This window comes from Somniosus microcephalus, chromosome 28, assembly GCF_052327205.1.
Source record: "Somniosus microcephalus isolate GS21.2 chromosome 28, FLI_Smic_1.0, whole genome shotgun sequence".
Lineage (NCBI taxonomy): Eukaryota > Metazoa > Chordata > Chondrichthyes > Squaliformes > Somniosidae > Somniosus > Somniosus microcephalus.
The window spans coordinates 46,385,054-46,406,746 of NC_141014.1; the positions used below are offsets into that span (position 1 = coordinate 46,385,054).

General features: G+C 47.8%; 2 protein-coding genes across 2 annotated transcripts; both read left to right on the top strand.

Moving 5' to 3' along the window:
- The first annotated feature begins 5,554 nt into the window (after positions 1-5,554).
- Positions 5,555-6,951, top strand: LOC147099740 (ferritin heavy chain A-like). Its single transcript, XM_085969228.1, has 2 exons — positions 5,555-5,699; positions 6,787-6,951. The coding sequence occupies exons 1-2, from the start codon at positions 5,598-5,600 to the stop codon at positions 6,949-6,951; spliced, it is 267 nt and encodes an 88-aa protein (XP_085825354.1). The 5' UTR covers positions 5,555-5,597.
- Positions 6,952-17,658: 10,707 nt separating this feature from the next.
- On the top strand, positions 17,659-20,486 carry LOC147099741 (ferritin heavy chain, oocyte isoform-like). The gene is made up of 4 exons (XM_085969358.1): positions 17,659-17,831; positions 19,156-19,302; positions 19,685-19,810; positions 20,158-20,486. Exons 1-4 carry the CDS (start codon positions 17,730-17,732, stop codon positions 20,308-20,310), a joined length of 528 nt encoding a protein of 175 aa, XP_085825484.1. The 5' UTR covers positions 17,659-17,729; the 3' UTR covers positions 20,311-20,486.
- The last annotated feature ends 1,207 nt before the right edge of the window (positions 20,487-21,693 follow it).

The window sequence follows — 21,693 nt, forward strand, 5'->3', positions numbered from 1 at the left end:
CTTTCCCTTACCTGGACAATGTGACCATCTGCGGCCATGACTTGCAGGACCATGACGCAAACCTCGAGAAATTCCTCCGCACCGCCCAACTCCTGAACCTGACATATAACAAGGAGAAGTGCATATTCCGCACAGACCGCCTCGCCATCCTTGGCTGTGTTGTGGAACACGGGGTCATCGGTCCCGACCCGGACCGGATGCGTCCCCTTATGGAACTCCCACTGCCCCACTGCCTAAAAGCTCTGAAGAGGTGCCTAGGGTTTTTTTCCTACTACGCCCAGTGGGTCCCCTACTATGCAGACAAAGCCCGTCCGCTGATCAAGTCCACCTCTTTTCCCCTGACGGCAGAGGCCCGCTTGGCCTTCCACCGTATCAAGGAGGACATTGCCAAAGCCACCATGCACGCAGTGGACGAATCCATCCCCTTCCAGGTGGAAAGCGATGCATCCGACTTCGCTCTGGCCGCCACCCTTAATCAGGCGGGGAGACCTGTGGCCTTCTTCTCATGAACCCTCCAGGGCCCGGAGACCAGACACTCCGCGGTCGAGAAGGAGGCCCAGGCCATTGTGGAGGCTGTGCGCCATTGGAGGCACTACCTGGCCGGAAAACGATTTACCCTGCTCACTGACCAGCGTTCAGTTGCTTTTATGTTCAACAACAAGCAGAGGGGCAAAATCAAAAATGACAAGATCTTGAGGTGGAGAATCGAACTTTCCACCTACAATTACGAGATCTTGTACCGGCCTGGGAAGCTCAATGAACCCCCAGATGCTCTATCGCGTGGCACCTGCGCCAGCGCGCAGATCGATAGGCTGAGGGCCCTCCACAATGACCTCTGCCACCCAGGGGTCACCAGGTTCTTCCACTTCATCAAGGCCCGCAACCTGCCTTACTCCATCGAGGAGGTCAGGACCATGACCAGGAACTGCCAAGTCTGCACTGAGTGCAAACCGCACTTTTATAGACCAGACAGAGCCCACCTGATAAAAGCCACTCGCCCTTTCGAACGCCTGAGCGTCGATTTTAAAGGGCCTCTCCCCTCCCCCGACCGCAATGTGTACTTCCTCAACATCATTGACGAGTACTCTCGTTTCCCGTTCGCTATCCCCTGCCCGGACATGACCAGTGCCACGGTCATTAAATGTCTGAACGACCTCTTCACCCTGTTTGGTTTCCCCAGCTATATCCATAGCGACCGGGGCTCATCGTTTATGAGCGAAGAACTCCGCCAGTACCTGCTCGCTAGGGGTATAGCCACAAGCAGGACCACCAGTTACAACCCCCGGGGGAACAGACAGGTGGAAAGAGAGAATGCGACAGTTTGGAAGGCCGCCCTACTAGCCTTAAAGTCTAGGGGCCTTCCGACCTCCCGCTGGCAGGAGGTGCTCCCCGATGCGCTCCACTCGATTCGGTCACTGCTCTGCACTGTCACCAATGCCACCCCTCACGAGAAAATGTTTGTCTTCCCAAGGAAGTCCACATCGGGGACATCGTTACCACCATGGCTGACGTCCCCAGGGCCGGTACTACTGAGAAGACACGTGAGGACCCATAAAACGGACCCCCTGGTCGAGAGGGTCGACCTCCTCCACGCCAACCCCCAGTACGCTTACATTGCGTACCCGGACGGGCGGGAGGACACAGTCTCCATACGAGACCTCGCACCCTCGGGGGCCGCAGAAACCCACTACCCATTACCACCCCCCCCCCACGACCCGATATCCAACCCCAGCAGCCGGCACGCCTGGGCCCATCACCCACGAGGACTACACTCCAGTGCACCAGCCTACAACGGATGCGACGCCAGAAACTCCACCACCCCTGCCGTCGCCACGTCGATCACAGCGGCAGACAAGACCTCCGGAGAGACTCCAATACATGAACTTCTAAATACACTTCACCCCGCCGGACTCATTTTTAAATAAGGGGTGAATGTGGTAAACCACTGTTATACCTGCCTGCATGTGTGTGTGTACTCCACTAGGTACAGGTCTGTACATGCCTCGGCTGACTCCTCCCACTATTCCAGGTATATAAGTGACTGCCTCTCAGTCCCTTGGTATTCTGGACGGGTCGACCACTCGAGGCAAGACCTTCATTCTCTAGTGAATAAAAGCCTGATTGTTACTCGCTTAACCTCAGTCTTTTGGTTAATTGATGGCGCGTCAACCGGCAGCTCCTCCATAAATATATTGATTGGTATTCAGGCCCATTGTGCAGTTCATACCAAATAGCAATCATCCTTTCCAAATCCGACTGCATCTCCATTTGTGTCCTCCACCCCCAGGAATGGATTAATCCGTTGATGATGCTGCAGCTGCAACACGCCAGTGTTGACAAGCTAATTTAGGAACTTAGCTGAGAACTGCAGCGGGTGCAATGAAATTGCCGTCTTCAGCCATTCCACGTTGATGTCTTTGCATCTCTCGGAGGCATTTCTGGGGTATCTGAGTCCCCACATTTCACACGACGATGAGCCGCAATTCTACGAGTCGGGATGGGTTTGCGTGCTGACGGGTTTGACGGCTTCATGTTTCAGACAAAACAAAGTCTTCAGCTCACTCGATGTGAAAAACTTTACAGGCGCCCGTGTTTTAAGGATGACATTGAATTTACAGCACAGAAACTGGACATTCGGCCCGACTGCTCCGTGCCGGTGTTTATGCTCCACACGAGCCTCCTCCCGCCCTTCTTCATGTAATCCGATCAGCATATCCTTCTATTCCCTTCTTACCAAACTTCACCTTAAATGCATCTCTGCTCTTCGCCTCAACTACTCCATGTGGTAGTGAGTTCCACATTCTAACAACTGAAGAAGTTGCTCCTGAATCCCCTCTTAGATTTATTAGTGACTATCTTATATTTATGGCCCTGAGTTCTGGACTCCCCCACAAGTGAAAGCATTTTCTTTCCATCTACCTTATCAAAACACCTTCATCATTTTAAAGACCTCTATTAGGTCACCCTTCAGCCTTCTTATTTCTAGAGAAAAGCGCCCCAGCCTGTTCAGTCATTCCTGATCGATATAACCTCTCAGTTCTGCTATCATCCTTGTAAATCAACTGTGCACCTTCTCCAGTGCCTCTATATCCTTTTTGTAATATTCTCCTTAGAGCAGAGAAGGCTAAGAGGAGATTTGATAGAGGTGTTTAAAATCATGAAGGGTTTCGATAGAGTAAATAAAGAGAAACTGTTTCCAATGGCTGAAGGGTCGATAACCAGAGGACACAGATTTAAGATGATTAGCAAAAGAACCAGAGGCGACAGGAGGAAAAACTTTGTTACACAAGGAGTGGTTAGGATTGGGAATGCGCTGCCTGATGGGGCGGTGGATACAGATTCAATAGTGGCCTTCAAAGGGGAATTGGATAAATACTTGAAGTAGAAAAAATTCCAGGTTCCTGGGGAAAGAGCGGGGTAGTGGGACTAACTGGATTGCTCTTTGAACGAGCCGGGACAGACTCGATGGGCCGAATGGCCTCCTTCTGTGCTGCACTATTCTATGATTCTATGGAGACCAGAACCGTGCACCGTACTCCAAGTGTAGTCTAACCGAGGTTCCATACCAATTTAACACGTTGAACTCGGGTGCGGTTCGGCTGCAAGCACTCCCCGCACTGAGGTCAGAACGGCACTAATGGTAACTGTTTGCATCTCACAAAATCTATGAGGTCGACGTTCACCCCGCTCCGTGCCGATACATTTCCTACAGTCTGACTACAAAGAAGCACAGCCCTGGTAGCAGCTCCCCGAGTGACGGGCTAGAAAATACACAGAGAAACATAGAAGATTGGAGCATCAGTCGGCCATTCGGCAACTCGAGCCTGTTCAGCCATTTAATGAGATCGTGGCTGATCATCCAAATTCAGTACCCTGTCCCTGCTTTCTCCCCATATCCCTTGATCCCTTCAGCCTCAAGAAATATATTCAAATCCTTCTTGAATATATTTAATGAATTTTCCTCAACTGCCCTGTGTGGCAGAGAATGTCACAGGTTCACCACTCTCTGGGTGAAGAAATTCCTCCTCATCTCAGTCCTAAATGGCTTCCCACTTATCCTTAGACTGTGACCCCTGGTTCTGGACTCCCCGCCATCGGGAACATGCCTGTTTTTCTGGAAGAGAAATTTCTGTCTTTACATTCGAAGGGATTGTGTGATGGGGAGAAATATTTAATGGAAAGTCAAGCCTCATGGGTCCCGGTTCTACAGAATCTGAAAATGTGAAACGAATAATACTCTGGTGTATGTTCCATAACACACAAAGGGCTAGATTTTCAGTATAGACATTTTTGGGGCGCTAACCTTAGCACCCGCCCGAAGTTAGCGCCCGCCCCAAAGTAGCGCCCCGTTGCCGGAAATTCAGTGGCTTCGCCCTAAGAGAGTGGTGGAGCGCTAAAAGAGGCGTTCCACTACTATCTTTAGGCGCTAAGCCGGCGGTGCAGAGCGCAACACCCGAGCTCGGGCGCAGCGCACGGCAGACACTCTGGTGCCAGTGAGCTCTTAAAGGGGAAGGGTGCATGTGTTTTTTTCAAAGGCAGAGTCAGGAGGAGGAGGAGGAGGAGGAGGAGGAGGAAAATAATACACCGTTCACAACAACATACTGGACCCTTCCAGACAACACATGCAGACTGCCTTTTATAGTGCAGGAGCAGTGCCCTTTAATTTGCGCTCCCCAGGGTGTGTTGCGTTCCATTTTACAAACGCTCTGGACGCCAGCCGCACAATGGGGCGGTCCGACTGAAGTTTGGATTCGGGGCGGCCAAAGGGCGTTGCACGAGGATGTGATGTCATTTTCTGCGCGCGCATCCAGGCGGCCGCTAAACTTTGCGCCGGCGCTAACGGGCAACTTAATTTGGGGCGAGGCGCAAACTGCGTTGCGCCCGGGCGCTACACGCATAGCGCCCGAAAATCACTTCTCTTAAGGCGCTAACTGCTGGCGCAAGCAACTGAAAATCTAGCCCAAAGATGTTTCCAATCAATTGATTCCATTTTTAGAATATTAATTCACGGAATGTGGGCGTCGCTGTCAACGGCCAGAATGTATTGCCCGGCGCGAGTCGCCCTGGAGAAGGTGGGGGTGAGCCGCCTTCTTGAACTCCGTGCGGTGAAGGTACTCCCACAATGCTGTTAGGCAGTGAGTTCCAGGATTTTGACCCAGCGACGATGAAGGAACAATTGTAGGAAAATTCATCGATAGCGAAGGATGATTCTCAGCACCTTGAGCTTTTGGAAAGCAGCAAATTGTCATTTAATTCAAATGAGAGCATCAAACAACGAGAGACTTTCCGATTTGAAGAAGGTCAAGGAACCCAAAAGCAATGACATCACCGAGACTGATCTCCCAAACCTGCCGGTTTTCCATAGCTCTGATTGGCTCTGGGTCTCACCCCCTCCTCCCCCACACCCCCTCTCCTTTGTTAATTGGTGCCTGGATTCAGGAAAGATTCCTGATTGGCTCTCAGGGATTGTCAATCATTCCTTGTTTGAATGCAGGCTGTCCCAGTAGTATAAATACAAGAGCTTGAGTTAGAAAGGGTTAGTTTTTGAACTTTCTAGGTGCTAGTGAGCAGTAATAGTATAACAGGAAATAGTGAAGATGGCCTCCCAAGTACGTCAGAACTACCACAAGGACTGTGAGGATGCTGTCAACAAGCAAATTAACATGGAGCTCTATTCCTCCTATGTTTATCTTTCCATGGTGAGTCTTGTATTCCTTGTTGCTGTATTCTTAAAAGCTGGACATTCTGTAGTTCCATGAACTGGCTTTCAACTATATTTCTCTTGACTTCCTTACCTGGGGAAGCAATCTTTGAGCAGTGAGTACTTCAGGGTGAGCTTGTTGTGTTGATGGCCTGCTCCTTGTAGCAGCTGCACTCTGTTGAGCAGGTTTAATATATGGAACGAGCTCAGCTGCTGCCTGAGTTTGTAACAGAAGAGCACAAACCTGGTCAAGTGACTGTTGGTGCTTGTTGATATGAAACAAAGTTCAGTTTCAGTGGGGTGACTGTAGTGAGTGACATGATGGCAGGTCCTCACTAGCTTTCTCTTTAACTGGAAGTGAAGTTCTGGGAATTCTGGTGTTGAAGCCTTGTTCACTGTGCCTAGATCTCTTTGGCTGCAAGGCACTTTGGGAGGTAGTCAATGAAGTCACCTGTTATGTGGGAAATGCAGCAGCCAATTTGTGCACAGTAAGCTTGCACAAACAATGAGACTCATCAGATCATCTGTTTTGGTTGAGGGATAAATATTGGCCTGGGAATCTGGAGAGAACTCCCCTGTTCTCTGAAGTAGTGCCTTGAGATCTTTCACATCCACCTGAGGACAGACAGGGCCTCTGTTTAACATCTCATCTGAATGACAGGAAATAGAGGAGGGACTACTTATCCAGCAGTAGAGTTTAGTTTGACTGGTCATGAAATATAATCCTGAACTGTAGTTTATAGTTTTTATTTGTTGGTTGACTGTTTCATCCTGGTTCTTGGGAGGAGAAGCTGGCCAACATGTTCAGATTAGTGAAGTGAATTGCATTTTGTTAGTTAACCAAAGGTATCTTCAGGATCAAGGGAGAAGCCAGGGACAGGGTACTTGTTTGGATGATCAGCCATGATCTCACTAAACGTTGGAACAGGCTCAAGGGGCCGAATGGCCTACTACTGCTCCTATCTTCTATGGTTCTATCTATTTTTGCAAGATTAAGAACTCACTAGCTAACTAGGGGTAAATATAATCTTGCATTGTATATGAAGATCTAGGTCTGCTGAAGCTGTTTAAAATTCTCTCCACAGTCCTATTACTTTGACCGGGATGATGTTGCCCTGCGTCACTTTGCGGAGTTCCTCAAGGAGCAGTCACATGAGAAACACGAGGATGCTGAGAAATTGATGAAATTCCAGAATCGGCGTGGAGGCCGAATCATCTTGGAGGACATCAAGGTTGGATTCAATAAATGAGTGGCCTTCTGTTGGGTTCCCTTTGTTTCCAATACTTTCTAAAGCAATTAGTTCCAATTTGAATCCATGGTTCTGGTGGCTTAATGCTGTCATTCTATATTCCTGTGACACATTGGTTCATGGTAACATGGATTTCTGGCTGCTTTTCACCCCTGTTTTCCTTGTGCTGTCTTGTGTCTTTTTTGTTTAATTCATTGTAAGTGAACTGTGACTTTCACCTTCAGAAACCAGAGCAGGATGAGTGGAGCAATGGTCTGGAGGTGATGCAGAGAGCTCTGCAGATGGAGAAGAATGTCAACCAGAGTCTGCTGAATCTGCACAAACTCTCCACTGGGAGCACTGACCCTCATGTAAGTTCTTGGTGGGTTTTTGGGTATGTTGGAGGTGGTGGAACCTTGCTGTCCTTGAGCCGATTCAACAATCTACATGCCCAATCGCTTTGTGTTGGGGTGTCTCCTGGGTTCTTAAGGGGGTTGGGGTGAGGATGGGACAGTTGGCCTTATGTGGACATTGAGAATAAGTGTGTTGCAGTGGTTCCAGGATCTAAGCATCTATTGTACAGGAATTACTAGATCATTTGAGCAAATTTACATCATCTCAATTACACCACTTGACTATCCTCCAGTCCAAGAGGATTAAAATCCCAACTCTAGAGGAAGTGGGGGGAGCTTGGATGTTCCTTGATATCTGCTACTGGCCATAACTAGTTTCACTTTTTGTTTCTTTTCAGTTGTGTGACTTCCTGGAGACCCACTACTTGGATGAGCAAGTGAAGATAATCAAGAAGCTTGGAGATCACATCACCAACTTGAAGAGACTGGGAGCCCCTGAGAATGGCATGGGAGAGTACTTGTTTGACAAGCACACCCTGGGGGAGAGTGACTGAAGCTTATTGTGTTCAGTACTCGTGTTTATATAATTGTGTGGAAGACCCTGTCCTTCAGGGAATGATGGGTTGTGTGACTTTGTACAAAGAGCTGTGAGACCTGGGCTCTGTAATATCAACTGTCACTAACTGTAAATAAACTGTCCAACATTGGACTGGATTTTGTCTCCTTGTAAATTTGAGTGGTTGCTTATTTTCTGATAACATTTGGTTGTCTTCAGACAAGAGCTACGCTGGGCTGTGTCCTCTGAGATGGTGTGCGTTGGCGATGTATTTCTTCCACCAGCTGCACGGCCTCAATTACGCCACGCAGCTCCTGTTTGTGAAAGTGGGCGGCATGCGTGCCAGCCTACGGGAGCTGCCTGTCTTCTACCAGGAACTGCTATGGGTTTGGAACTACGTCGCTTCCAGGCGGAGCTCTTTCCCACCCCCCACAACCCCCTCAGGAGCAGCGGCTCTCCTTCGGGAGCCGTTGCTCAGGAATCCGCACCTCCACGACCGTGGGTTCGGGTGGCTGGCGGAGCGCAGGGCTGTGCCTGGCAAGGTGACCAGAGTCGGGGATCTGCTCGATGGCGGAGGAGCGGGCTGGATGGAGCTGGCGCGGCGCCGCTCCTGGGCCAACGTCCGGCTCGTGGTCCAAGCCATTGAGTCGGTGAAAGTGGCACTGGGCCCTGGCTCCACTAGGTGTATCGAGGCGGCTTGAGCACGTGGGGCGATCCCGTCCGAGCTTGCCCCAGTTCAGACGGAGTTCCTAATCGGAGCCCGGCCCCGAAACTCCCCTCGGAAACCGGCTCCTCACAACTTCCGCCGTCTCGAGGAAAGACCCTCCGTGCCTTTTCATTCCGTGCGGAGGAGTTTCCTGTACGGGCTGCTCCTGCGCAGACACCACTTTGCCGTCTGCGTCTGCCATCCGGACACGCCTTGGCGTGGCGTCTTGCTGACCGGCGGTGGCGGAGGTCCCCAATGGAGGGCTCTCTACGCGGGAGTCCTCCCTTGTTCCATCGGGGACTTGGCCTGGAGGGTGTTGCACGGAGCGGTCCCTTGCAATATGGTTTTAAATAGGTTCACGGACTCCCAGGCCGCCTGCATTTTTTGCGGCCTGGAGGAGTCCGTGTTTCACGTTTACATAGAATGTGAGAGGTTGCAGCCCCTCTTTCATTACCTGAAGAGGCTGCTCCTTGATTTTTGGTTGCACTTCAGTCCCACGCTCCTGATCTACGGTCACCCTTGTGGGCCTGGCTAAAAAACAAGCAATCAATTGGTCCGGGGGGATTGTTCAGCCGGATTGCCTGCCTCTCTTCCGCGGCCATGTTCGTGCCCGGGTGTCCTTGGAGATGGAGCACGCGGTGAACCCGGCACGCTCGCGGCCTCCTGCGACCGGTGGGCCCCGTGGGGACTGGAGTGATTCATCACCCAGCAACCAAATTTCAACTTAATTTGTTAAGTTTCACTTAATGTTTTGAGTTTAGTTAGTCTCTTTGTTTATGGGTTGCTCAAAAAGAGTACACACAGTGATTGCCTCTCTCTTCCTGCAATCCCCCCAATCCCGTCAGCTTAACTCAAACATCCTTTCCCCGGCGGATAGACCAGACTTACCCCAGTACATGTCAAATACATGGAATGTACTCGTGCAAAAGGTCATATTTAAAACATTACAAAAAACACACATACACAGTTAACCATCATTTAAAGCTGGCATGAATCTAATAATGGGGGTGAGGCGGACCTACAAATACAAAGGGATCGGGATAGGTGGGTGGAAAATGGCATTTAATGTGGGAAAATACAAAAGAATGAGACTAGGGAAAAGAAAGACTTGCATTTCTATAGCGCCTTTTACGACCACCGGACGTCTCAAAGCACTTTACAGCCAATGAAGTACTTTTTGAAGTGTAGTCACTGTTGTAATGTAGGAAACATAGCAGCCAATTTGCACACAGCAAGCTCCCACAAACAACAATGTGATAATGACTGGATCATCTGTTTTTGTTATGTTGGTTGAGGGATTAATATTTAAAAGAAAGCACAATTTACACTTCATCTAGAGCCATCCTTTGTTTCTTAACCTGTCCCATTACCATCTCCCTTTGCCTTGAATATCTCTCAATGGCCCAGTAATTCGGGTCCAAATGCGTGAGTACGGTCTGGGTACTCACGCATCTGGCCGGTGGAAATGCCGGCGTTCAGGAAGCACCGCGCATGCGGGGAACGCCGGCATTTCCAGTCCTCTGAACGAAGGGGTTCAGAGGCACAGCGCGCGCAACTGCACAGGCAGCGCGTGCGCAGTGAAATTCCCTTTTTTTTCCCAGAGTTGCGCGTGTGTAAAGGCCTCCGATATTTACACACGGAAAAACCACACGTAAGTACTTAGTTTTTCAGGTAAGCGGTCTATTAATACAATTTAGATTTTTTTTTTCCACAGGTTTGTAATTTTTAAGAATTTACAGTAAGGTAAGTTTAGTTTTAGCCCCGATTTTTTATACATTTTTTTTTTTCAAATTTTAAAATTATTGTTTAAAATAGTTTTTCATAGTTATTTATGGTTCATTTAAGTATTGCAATGTTTTTTTTTAATTTTCTTTCAGGTTTAAGTCGTGTTTTGGGGCCAGCAGTTTTCATGAGTTTGACAGCTCTCACTGTCAAACTTATGAATGAACTTTTGCAACCTCCCATTGGTTGCCCAGTGCCCACGTGATCCCAGCCGGCTCATCGCACTAAGTACGCCGCTGGGTCACGCACGCACAGCGCGGCAGGACCTCAAGCTGGCCAGTCACAGGAATGTCATTGCGGGCCAGATTTCAGATGTCGGCGCGCCGGGTGAGTCCACCTTGGGGCCTTGCACGCGCGGCAATCACCCGAGCCGAATTACTGGGCCAATGTCTCTTAATCTCTCCTGCCTTCCATCCTATCACAGACCTTCCCTTTTGTTCTTTCCTCCCCTCCCCCCTTTCCCAGCCTCTTCACTTGCTTAAGAATCTGTTCCATTTCCGGCTTTTTTCCAGTTCTGACGAAAGGTCATCGACCTGAAACGTTGACTCTGTTTCTCTCTTCACAGACGCTGCCTGACCTGCCGAGTGTCTTGGTAAGCCTGTGTGTTCTAGTTATTGTTAATAAGAATCACTGCACACAGACCACAAGAGTAAATTCAACAGGTCTTTACTAGTCGGAGGTCAGGCTGAACTGCCCAATAAATCATTACACAGCACTTATATACCGGTGTGGTCACCACCGGTATTACAGTATACAGCAGCCAAGATAAAGTAGTGCATCTCTTAAAATAGTTCTCTTAAAGGTGGAACGGTTACATACACCACAATCCTCCCTTTTTAGCTTAACAGTATATATTCCCCATTAAACATAACATAATAACATATATACACAACTTCATGTAAAAACAGTTCACAGATTCAGTCTCTGAGGAGGCCTCCTGATCCGAGACGGATAACGCCTTTCAGGGGTCTCTGGTTCTCGTTGCTGGGGTGACTCATCTAGTTGATCCCCTATGGATAGGACATCATCATCAGGTATATTCACTTCTGAGGTAGATGCTTCAGGTTCACTAACTTCCTCCACGGTTGTCTCTGTCGTAACCATGGGCTCGACCCTTGTTCTCGATCCCACCAGTTGGTCAGCATGACGTCGCATTACATTTTCACCAACATCTACCGTGTACATCAGGGGTCCTTGTCTGGCCCGAATTGTTCCAGATTGCCATTTCTTGTTTTTATAGTCCCTGGCTAACACCGGTTGTCCTATTTCAAAACTCCGAGTGGGCTTGTTATTGATATGCTGGAACTGTTTGTTTTCGACTTCCCTCCGCACATTTGGTTTTAACAAGTCCAACGTGGACCGCAACCTCCTGTTATAGAACATCATGGCAGGACTTTGGTTTGTTGTTGCATGGGTGGCGTTTCGATATGCCAGTAGGAAATTGTCCACCTTGTGTTGCAGTGGAATCTGATCTTCGCTCATGGCCTTTATTGCCTTTTTGAACGTCTGCACAAACCTCTCGGCCAGCCCATTCGTAGCTGGATGATATGGGGCAGAGGTATAATGTTTCACCCCATTCTTCTTCAGGAATTTCTGGAATTCCTCTGACACGAACTGTGGTCTGTTGTCCGAACATATTTGCTCTGGCAATCCATTTCTTGCAAATATCGTTCTTAGCACCGCGATCGTCTTCTCCGAGGTAGTGGTAGTCATTTTAATCACTTCTGGCCATTTAGAATGTGCGTCCACCGCAATTAAAAACATGGAATCCATGAATGGACCAGCAAAGTCAATATGTACACATTGCCATGGGGTTGAAGGCCATTCCCATGGATGCAGCGGTGCAATTGGAGGTGCATTTTGGACTTTTTGGCACCCTGAGCAGCTTTTCGTCAGATCCTCTATCTGTTGGTCGATACCCGGCCACCACACATAAGCCCAGCAAGGCTTTTCATCTTGACTCCCCCCAGATGACCTTCATGTAGTTCTTTTAGAACTCTCTCTCTTAACTTAGGAGGGATAATCACCCTTGTTCCATACATCAATGTTCCCTGACAGATGGACAGCTGTTCTCGTCTTGCTGAGAATGCCGGTAACAGTGGATCACCATGGGCTGGCCATCCCTTTACTGTCAATTCGTAGACCCGGGCCAGTGTCGGGTCATTCCTAGTCTCCCTTTCAATATTTGCATTGGTGACAGGTAAACATTCGATGATGGTCGAGTGAAAGAACTCCACCGGGTCAACCGTCGGTGCCTCCTCCTCAGTAGGTAGTGGCAGGCGCGACAGCCCATCAGCATTACCATGCTGCTTTGTACCTTTGAATTCTATCTGATATTGATGTGCCCCTAGGAAAAGGGACCATCTCTGGAGCCTCTGTGCTGTCATCACCGAAACACCCTTCTTAGGGTTAAAAATGGATACCAACGGCTGGTGGTCTGTCAGCAGTGTAAACTTCTGGCCCTGCAGGTAATGATTAAACTTCTTTACTCCCCACACAAGGCTGAGAGCCTCCCTATCTATCCGAGCATAGTTGCGCTCAGCGGAGGTCAATGATCTGGATGCAAATGCGACTGGCCTTTCCAAGCCATTTGGCAACTTGTGTGAGAGTACTGCTCCAATACCATAAGGAGAAGCATCACAAGCTAAACGAATAGGTAGCGTTGGGTTGAAGTGAGCCAACACTTCCTCTGAGGTGATCAATGCCTTGCTTTTGCGAAAGGCCTTCTTACAGTCCTCGCTCCACTTCCACGGTACTTCTTTCTGCAAAAGAGCGTTCAGCGGGTGCAGCACCGTGGATAGATTTGGCAGAAACTTATGGTAATAGTTAATCAACCCTAGGAACGACCTCAACTGGGATAAATTTTCCGGAGCGGGAGCCTTCACAACAGCTTCGATCTTGTCAGGTGACTTGTGCAGCCCCTCCTGGTCAATGACATGACCACAGTACGAGATCCGTTTCTGAAAGAACTCACATTTCTGGCGATTAACTCGAAGTCCATATTCCTTCAATCTGGTGAGCACCAGTTTCAAATTTGCAAGGTGTTCCTCATCGTCATCTCCTGTAATCAGGATATCGTCCAAGTAACATTGAGTGCTTGGAATTCCCTGTAATACCTGCTCCATGGCCCTCTGCCAAATTGCTGGAGCCGAAGCCACTCCAAAAACCAGTCTATTATATCGATACAAGCCTCTGTGCGTGTTGATTGAGAGATACTGGCGCGACTCTTCCTCAACTTCCATCTGTAAGTACGCTTGCGCCAGGTCTATCTTGGTGAAGTGTTTCCCGCCAGACAATGAAGCAAAGATATCCTCAATCCGCGGAAGCGGATATTGCACCGTGTGAAGCACCGGATTAACCGTGATCTTGAAGTCTCCACAGATGCGGACCTTCCCCGGTTCCCCTGGCTTGTTACTCGATGAACGCTTCATGACGGGAACAATGGGCGTGGCCCACTCACTCCAGTCCACCTTAGACAGTACTCCTGAACGTTCTAGCCCTTCCAGCTCAGCTTCCACAGCAGGTCGTATCGCATAAGGTACCGGTCTGGCTTTGAAAAATTTTGGGTTTGCATGTTCTGCAATCATGATTTTTGCCGTAATTCCTCTCAGTGTTCCCAGTCCCTGTTGGAACACCTCTTTAACCTCATCCAATATTCTGGACAATCGTTCAGGTTTGACATCTTTTTTTCCGGAATCTACCGTTATTGCTTTTAGGGAGTGCCAGTCCATATTTATTTTCCTGATCCACTCCCGTCCCAGAAGTGGTGGACCTCCCTCAGGTAGTACATTCCTTGGTGTTCTTTGCCCTTGTGTACCACCTTGACTTTTATCTTTCCGATGGGGTATACTCTTTGCCCCGTGTATGTCTGCAATGCTATCTCCGTATCCCGTAGGGGAATATGTGTGAATAACCTTTTGTAATCTTGCTTATTCATGACCGTCAACGCCGATCCGGTGTCCAATTCCATCTTCACTTGGACTCCTGCTATCTGAAGTGTGACCCAGATGGTTTGTAGGTCAGCTTCCTTACTCACATTGTGAATTCTCAGACTACCCAGTTCCTTGCTGTTGGAGTCTGAATCCGAATTCTGTTCATCCGAACTCTTCTCAGCCACCTTATGTACCTTTCTGCACTTTTCCTGCGGTGACTTTTTGTTGCTGGTCTTCTTTCCTGACCGGCATACTTTAGCTATGTGACCAAGCTTGCCACATTTTCTACATTCCTGATTTTTAAACCAGCATTGGTTCTGATCGTGTGTTGTCTTTCCACAACGATAACATTTCGCTGTACCCAAAGCCATTTGATCTATGCTGAGTACCGCTGCCTTCAGCTGCATTTCCGCAGTGCCTCTCGCTGCGGCTTCGTGCGATGCTGCAATAGTGACAGCCTTATCAAGTGTAAGATCATTCTCTTCAAGCAGCCGCTTTTGTGTTCCTTCTTTCGACAATCCACACACGAATTTGTCTCTCAGTGCCTCTGTCAGTCTTTCCCCAAACTGACAGTATTTCGCTAACTTACGCAGTTCAATTAAATACTCCGCGTTGCTTTCCTCTTTCAGTTGCGTTCTCGCATAAAATTTAAATCGTTCCGCTAACATCAGCGGTGTGGGGTTCAAATGATTTCTCAGGACAGCAACAATATTAGCGAAAGCCTGATCCGCCGGTTTAGCTGGTGATAGAAGGTGCTTCAATAGCCCGTATGTCTTCGCACCCATTGAGTTTAGTAAGGTTAGTGCTTTATCTTCATCTGATATTTTATTTGCCTTACAATAAATCTCTATGCGTTCTACATACGTGGCCCAATCTTCAACATCGGGATCGAAATCGTTGATGTTACCACGCTTAGGCATCCTCGCAATCTTCTTGAGAAACAAAAAGAATGTTTTTTTTTTCAAAATGGCGGTTTCCCGCGCTTGTCTTCTTCCCCCGCCTACGAAAATGGCGGCTTCCCGCATTTGGCTTTCTCCCCCGCTGGCTGTAATGGCGATTGCCGTATTGCTGCGTTCGCCCTCCCCAGCGGTTCTCAAATCGTGCCTCCCAGCCCCTCTTGCAGTCCGGTCCTTTCCCCCGGCTGCGGCTGAGTTCTCCGCGTTTTTTTTTTTTTTTATCCCACGCCTCGCGGCCTCGGTAGCTGCCCGGCCTTTTTCCCCGGTCGCGGTCGAGCTCTCTCTCGACGCTGTTGCATCTCCCAGCCCGCTTGCAGCCCAGTCTTTTACTCCGGTTGCGTTTGCATTCACCGCGGCTCCCGTGCCTTACGCTGCCCCAGTCTCAGCGCCTCTGGCCCCGACTTCTGTCCGGCTCTTTTCCCCGGCCGTGGTCGAGTTCGCCGCCCTTATATCCTCCGTTTTTCCCTCCCCTACTTCACAGCCAACGTGGCCGACTTGCTGCTCGTCGCTGATCGGCTTACCCACCACCGTGATAGAAGGGATGATCACTGCCTGTTGCTGATGGAAGGCTTCGTGTCAGGATTCTTCCTTGCTCTTCAGACCCGAGTCTTTTCTCAGCAGGATGACGAGGGCGGATGCCTCTTCTCGACGCCCGTTAAACTGCCTTGGATATATCTCTGCCGCAGGGTAAGATCGTCATCGTCGCCACTGTTAAGTCTGTGTGTTCTAGTTATTGTTAATAAGAATCGCTGCACACAGACCACAAGAGTAAATTCAACAGGTCTTTACTAGTCGGAGGTCAGGCTGAACTGCCCAATAAATCATTACACAGCACTTATATACCGGTGTGGTCACCACCGGTATTACAGTATACAGCAGCCAAGATAAAGTAGTGCATCTCTTAAAATAGTTCTCTTAAAGGTGGAACGGTTACATACACCACATGTCTCCGGCATTTTCTGTTTTTATTTGAGGGATAAATAGGACAACCCAGCCTATCCAATCTTTCCTCATAGCTAAAATTCTTCAGCCCAGGCAACATCCTCGTAAATCTCCTCTGTACCCTCTCTAGTGCAATCACATCCTTCCTGTAATGTGGTGACCAGAACTGCACGCAGTACTCTAGCTGCGGCCTAACTAGTGTTTTATACATTTCAAGCATAACCTCCCTGCTCTTATATTCTGTGCCTCGGCTAATAAAGGCAAGTATCCCGTATGCCTTCTTAACCAACTTATCTACCTGTCCAGCTACCTTCAGAGATCTGTGGACATGCACTCCAAGGCCCCTCTGATCTTCTGCACTTCTCAGTGTCCTACCCTTGTGTATTCCCTTGCCTTGTTAGCCCTCCACAAATGCATGACCTCACACTTCTCCAGATTGAATTCCTTTTGCCACTGTTCTGCCCACCTGACCAGTCCATTGATATCTTCCTGCAGTCTTCAGCTTCCTTCATTATCAACCACACAGCCAATTTTTGTATCATCTGCAACCTTCTTAATCATACTTCCTACATTCAAGTCTAAATCTACGCCAGTGTCCCCTTCCTTTGGGATCCTTATTGCCTTGTCAGCCAATGACACTCATTTTTCAAAGTCATGATTGGCTCTGGGTGTCATCTCCCCCTCCTCCCTTTACTTGATCCTCTTTTGGTAAAACCATAAATTTAGACAGATAAAAAACTGTAAATAAACCATTAAAACTGTAAATAAACCAATAAAACTGTAATAAACCAATAAAACTTCAAATAAACCTTAATAATCAAATTAAAATTTGGTTCTCCAGCCCAATTATGCACTCCAGTCCCCGCGGCGCCCACCGGTCGCGAAAGTGATCTAGCGCGCCGGCGGACACCGCGTGCTCCAGCTCTAGGGCCACCCGGGCGCGAACATGGCCACGGAAGAGAGGGAGGCAATCCGGCCGGACGACCCCCTTTCAAAGTTCTGATTGGCTCTGGGAGTCATCTCCCCTCCTCCCTTTACTTGATCCTCTTTTGGTAAAACCATAAATTTAGACAGATAAAAAACTGTAAATAAACCATTAAAACTGTAAATAAACCAATCAAACTGTAATAAACCAATAAAACTTCAAATAAACCTTAATAATCAAATTAAAATTTGGTTCTCCAGCCCAATTATGCACTCCAGTCCCCGCGGCGCCCACCGGTCACGAAAGTGATCTAGCGCGCCGGCGGACACCGCGTGCTCCAGCTCTAGGGCCACCCGGGCGCGAACATGGCCACGGAAGAGAGGGAGGCAATCCGGCCGGACGACCCCCTTTCAAAGTTCTGATTGGCTCTGGGAGTCATCTCCCCTCCTCCCTTTACTTGATTGGTGCTCTGAGAGAGGCTGCCACTTCTGATTGGGTATTGAGGAATGTCACTCATCACCTAGGTGGCCACGCCCTGGATTATCCAGCAGTATAAATACTAGGAGTTTGAGGGGGTTGGTTAAATCCCAGCTTCTTACTTCAACAAAGTTTAGATTTAGCAATAACTAATAATAATTATTATTAGGATGGCTTCTCAAGTGCGTCAGAACTACCACAAGGACTGTGAGGATGCTGTCAATAAGCAGATCAACATGGAGCTCTATTCCTCCTATGTTTATCTCTCCATGGTGAGTCTTGTATTTCTGACCACTTCACAATGGAGACTATGTAATGTGACTTTACTAAATTCTGTGCTGTATCTAGCCCACCCCTCAATCTATGCACAGTAAATTCATTTTTTAAAGCTATAATAATGCAATTTATCAGCTTGTGTGTTCATCAACAAACTGCCTCTCCTGGTCCTTGCAATAGCTGAACCTTATTCTGAGTATCTTAATGACTCTCTCCTGGGCTCTTGTGAGGGTGTTGAAGTTTATATTTGGAATACACTCTGCATTCAATGTGTGGCATTCAGAATTCTTATCCTCACTTCTAAATCACCCCATGGCTTTTTCCTACCTTGCTTTTGCAATGAGGGGATGTAATCTTCAAATTAGAAGTAGCCCATTTAGGAGGGAAGTCAGGAAGCACTTTTTCACACAAGGGTGGTGGAAATCCGGAACACTTTCTTTTCCTGCCCTCCCATCCCGCAAGCTGTGGATGCTGGGACAATTGGAGCTTTCAAGACGGATGTTTTGTTGGGTAAGGGTCTCCAGGGGGATGGAGTAAAGCTACAGGTCAGCCATGATCAAATTGAATGGTGGAGCAGGCTTGGGTGGCTGAATGGCCTACTCCTGTTCCTAATATTCTTAACCTCCTAGTTTTAAGTACTAGTTTGTGCCCTTCTGTCTTTTTCTCTAGCTCCCTTTTGCTTTAATGGTGGTAAAGCCTTCAGCCACTTTGACCCTACTCAGTGGAACTCTCCCTTAACTCCTCTGCTTTCCTACTTCTTGACCTTGACCAAGCACTTCAAATTCTGAAGGTTTATGAACCTTTATTCCTTGGTATCTGGTTCTTCTGTGCAATGCCTTGATTAGTGTTGAAGGTGCCAAATTAATGCTGCTTGTGGTAATTTTAGTTCATGGGATGAATGTAGCCAGTAAGAGTCAGACCAGTTTCTCTTTGATGTACTACATGAATTGTGCACTGTGACTAGACTCTACTTTAATGGGTTTGTTTAGTGCCCTTGGCAATAGCTCTGGGCCAATATTTGCAAGTTACTATTTAATCTGCTCCCACCACCCTTTCAGGCAGTGCATGCACTTGAGTTTCCTCCTGTAGCCTCTGGTTCTTTTGCCATTTCCATTGGCCATTTTCCCTATTGCTAGGGGTCAGATTGTCCACTCTCTACCAGGTTAGTGAAGTAAGTAGGCCTGTGCTAGTTTTCATGTACAACGAGTTCAGTGAGATGTTAAACCTTTGAAAGAAAGCAAAATCCAGGTTGGCTTTATGTACAATACCCATGATAGATCTGCCATTGGATATCCAACTACTTTTCTGATCTCTCCATAGTCCTTCTACTTTGACCGGGATGATGTTGCCCTGCGTCACTTTGCCGAGTTCTTCAAGGAGCAGTCGCACGAGGAACGGGAGCACGCGGAGAAACTGATGAAATTCCAGAATCGGCGTGGAGGCCGAATCATCTTGGAGGACATCAAGGTTTGGCTCAATGAACAAGTGACCTTCTGTCTGGGACCCGTAGACTGATTGTTTCAAAGACATTCTAAAGCCATTGGTTCCAATTTAGAACAAACAGGCCATTTGGCCAAGTGGGTCCATGACAGAGTTTATACTCCACGAGCCATGCTTCATCTAACCCTATCTGCATATCGTTCTATACACCTCTCCCTAGTACTTATCTAGCTTCCCCTTAACTACATCTGTTATTTGACTCCAGTAGTTGTGTTGGCTTAATGCTGTAGTTCTATTTTCTTCTAACACATTGGTTCATGGTAACATTAGATATTTGCACCCCTAATTTCCTTCAATACTTGTTTGTTTATTCCATTGTACAGTGAACTGTCTGAATTTCCCTTTCCAGAAACCAGAGCGGGATGAGTGGAGCAATGGTCTGGAGGTGATGCAGAGAGCTCTGCAGCTGGAGAAGAATGTCAACCAGAGTCTGCTGGATCTGCACAAACTCGCCACTGTTAGGACTGACCCTCATGTAAGTTCTTGAAGCTGTAATGTGGGCATTTGTTAAGTTGGCGGTGGTGGTACCGTGAGCCTAATCAAAAGATCTTCACGCTCAATAGCTTTGTGTTGGTGCCTTTTAGGTTTTTGAGTGGTGGGAGGTTGGCCTACTGTGGACATTGACTAGTGAATGTGTCCCAGTGATCTTAGGATCTATGTCCCTATTCTGCAGGAAGTTTAATCTAATGATGCAGTAATTCCTTTAATCTCAATTGCACCACAACACTATCCTGCAGTCCAAGTGGATTGAACTCTTGCGGGGAAGCTAGGATGTTCCTTGAAATCTGCTGCTGGACATAACTAGTTTCCCTCTTTTTCCAGTTGTGTGACTTCCTGGAGACCCACTACTTGGATGAGCAAGTGAAGATGCTCAAGAAGCTTGGAGATCACATCACCAACTTGAAGAGACTGGGAGCCCCTGAGAATGGCATGGGGGAGTACCTGTTTGACAAGCACACCCTGGGGGAAGAGTGACTAAACTGACTGCAGGGGTGAAGCCTATTGTGTTTAGTACTTGTATTTGTAATTGTGTGCGAGACGCCTGTCCTGGAGGGAATGATGGTTTGTGACTTTGTGCAAGAGCTGAGAGACCTGGGCTCTTAATGTGAAATGTCACTAACTGTAAATAAACTGTTCTATATTTGACTGGATTTTGTCTCCTTCTAAATTTTAGTGGTTTTTGTTCCAGTTAGCATAACTTGGTTACATTTCCAGTATTACACTGGGCTGTGCAGCAGTGTTGTCATGGGATTTGGTCATAGAATGGTTACAGCACAAGAGGCCTGTCGAGCCCATGCTGGCTCTCTGCAGGAGCACTTCGGCTAGTACTACACCCTGCCCTTTCTCTGGAGCCCTGCCATTTTATCCTTCAGGTACTTGTCTAGTTCCCTTTTTGGAAACAGAGATTGAGTCTGCCACCATCACCCTCTCAGGCAGTGCATTCCAGGTCCTAACCACTCGCTGCGTTCAGTTTTTCCTCAGTCGTCTTTGGGCCCCCTTCCAATCATCTTAAATCTGTGTCCTCTGGTTCTCGACCCTTCCACCAACGGGAACAGTTATATTTTTTGCCGGGGTAATTTTAATCTATTTAACTTTGATATTCTATGTATTTCTTGGAAATTTGTCAATCTTGTGTTGCAAACAAACTGCAATGCTGTAATACAACAGCTTAATGTACAAAGGTGTGTTCAGCCAAATGAGCTAATGGGACCAGGGACCCCTGAAGCTTGGTAAGAAGTAGGTTTTAGAGTCTTAAAGGAGGCAGAGAGGTTTAGGGAGGGCATTCCAAAGCTTGGGCTCTAGGCAGTTAAATAGAAGTACTTGTTGGCATGGTGATGAATATTCCCCCTGCCCTTGAGAGCTTGGAGAGTTATAATTTAGCCACTACAATGAAATACAAGTTATAATAAACACAAGGATGATTTGCTGTGACTGTGTTCTGTCATTTCAGTCCAATGAAGAGAAAGCTCTGGTTTAGCATTCTCTAAGAATTATATTTTCCCTGGGGAAGAGCAGTTTGTATTCAGTAAACTGCTACAGATCCCCATTAGTCATTAGTGGGGGTAACTCCGTTAACAAACTCACCACTGCTGCTATAGCCTTTCTGGGAAGAGAAACAAGTAACTGCTGCACAGACCAGCAATGTTGGAGCTCACTGAACTCATGATAAGGGGATTACAATTGATGTGGTGGTGGAGGAGAATCAACAATTGCCATATCGGCTTGCTATCCACATAACATAATTAGAAGCAGGAGTAGGCCATGCGGCCCTTGAGCCTGCTCCACCATTCAATAAAATCATGGCTGATCTTCAATCTCACCTCTACTTTCCAGCCCGATCTCCATATCCCTTGATCC

Excerpts from the sequence above, each read along its gene's own strand:
- LOC147099740 (XM_085969228.1), top strand. The coding sequence starts at position 5,598 with ATGGCCTCCCAAGTACGTCAGAACTACCACAAGGACTGTGAGGATGCT. Across the intron at positions 5,700-6,786 it reads CCTATGTTTATCTTTCCATG|TCCTATTACTTTGACCGGGA; the intron begins GTGAGTCTTGTA and ends TTCTCTCCACAG.
- LOC147099741 (XM_085969358.1), top strand. The coding sequence starts at position 17,730 with ATGGCTTCTCAAGTGCGTCAGAACTACCACAAGGACTGTGAGGATGCT. Across the intron at positions 19,303-19,684 it reads TCATCTTGGAGGACATCAAG|AAACCAGAGCGGGATGAGTG; the intron begins GTTTGGCTCAAT and ends TTCCCTTTCCAG. Across the intron at positions 19,811-20,157 it reads CTGTTAGGACTGACCCTCAT|TTGTGTGACTTCCTGGAGAC; the intron begins GTAAGTTCTTGA and ends CTCTTTTTCCAG.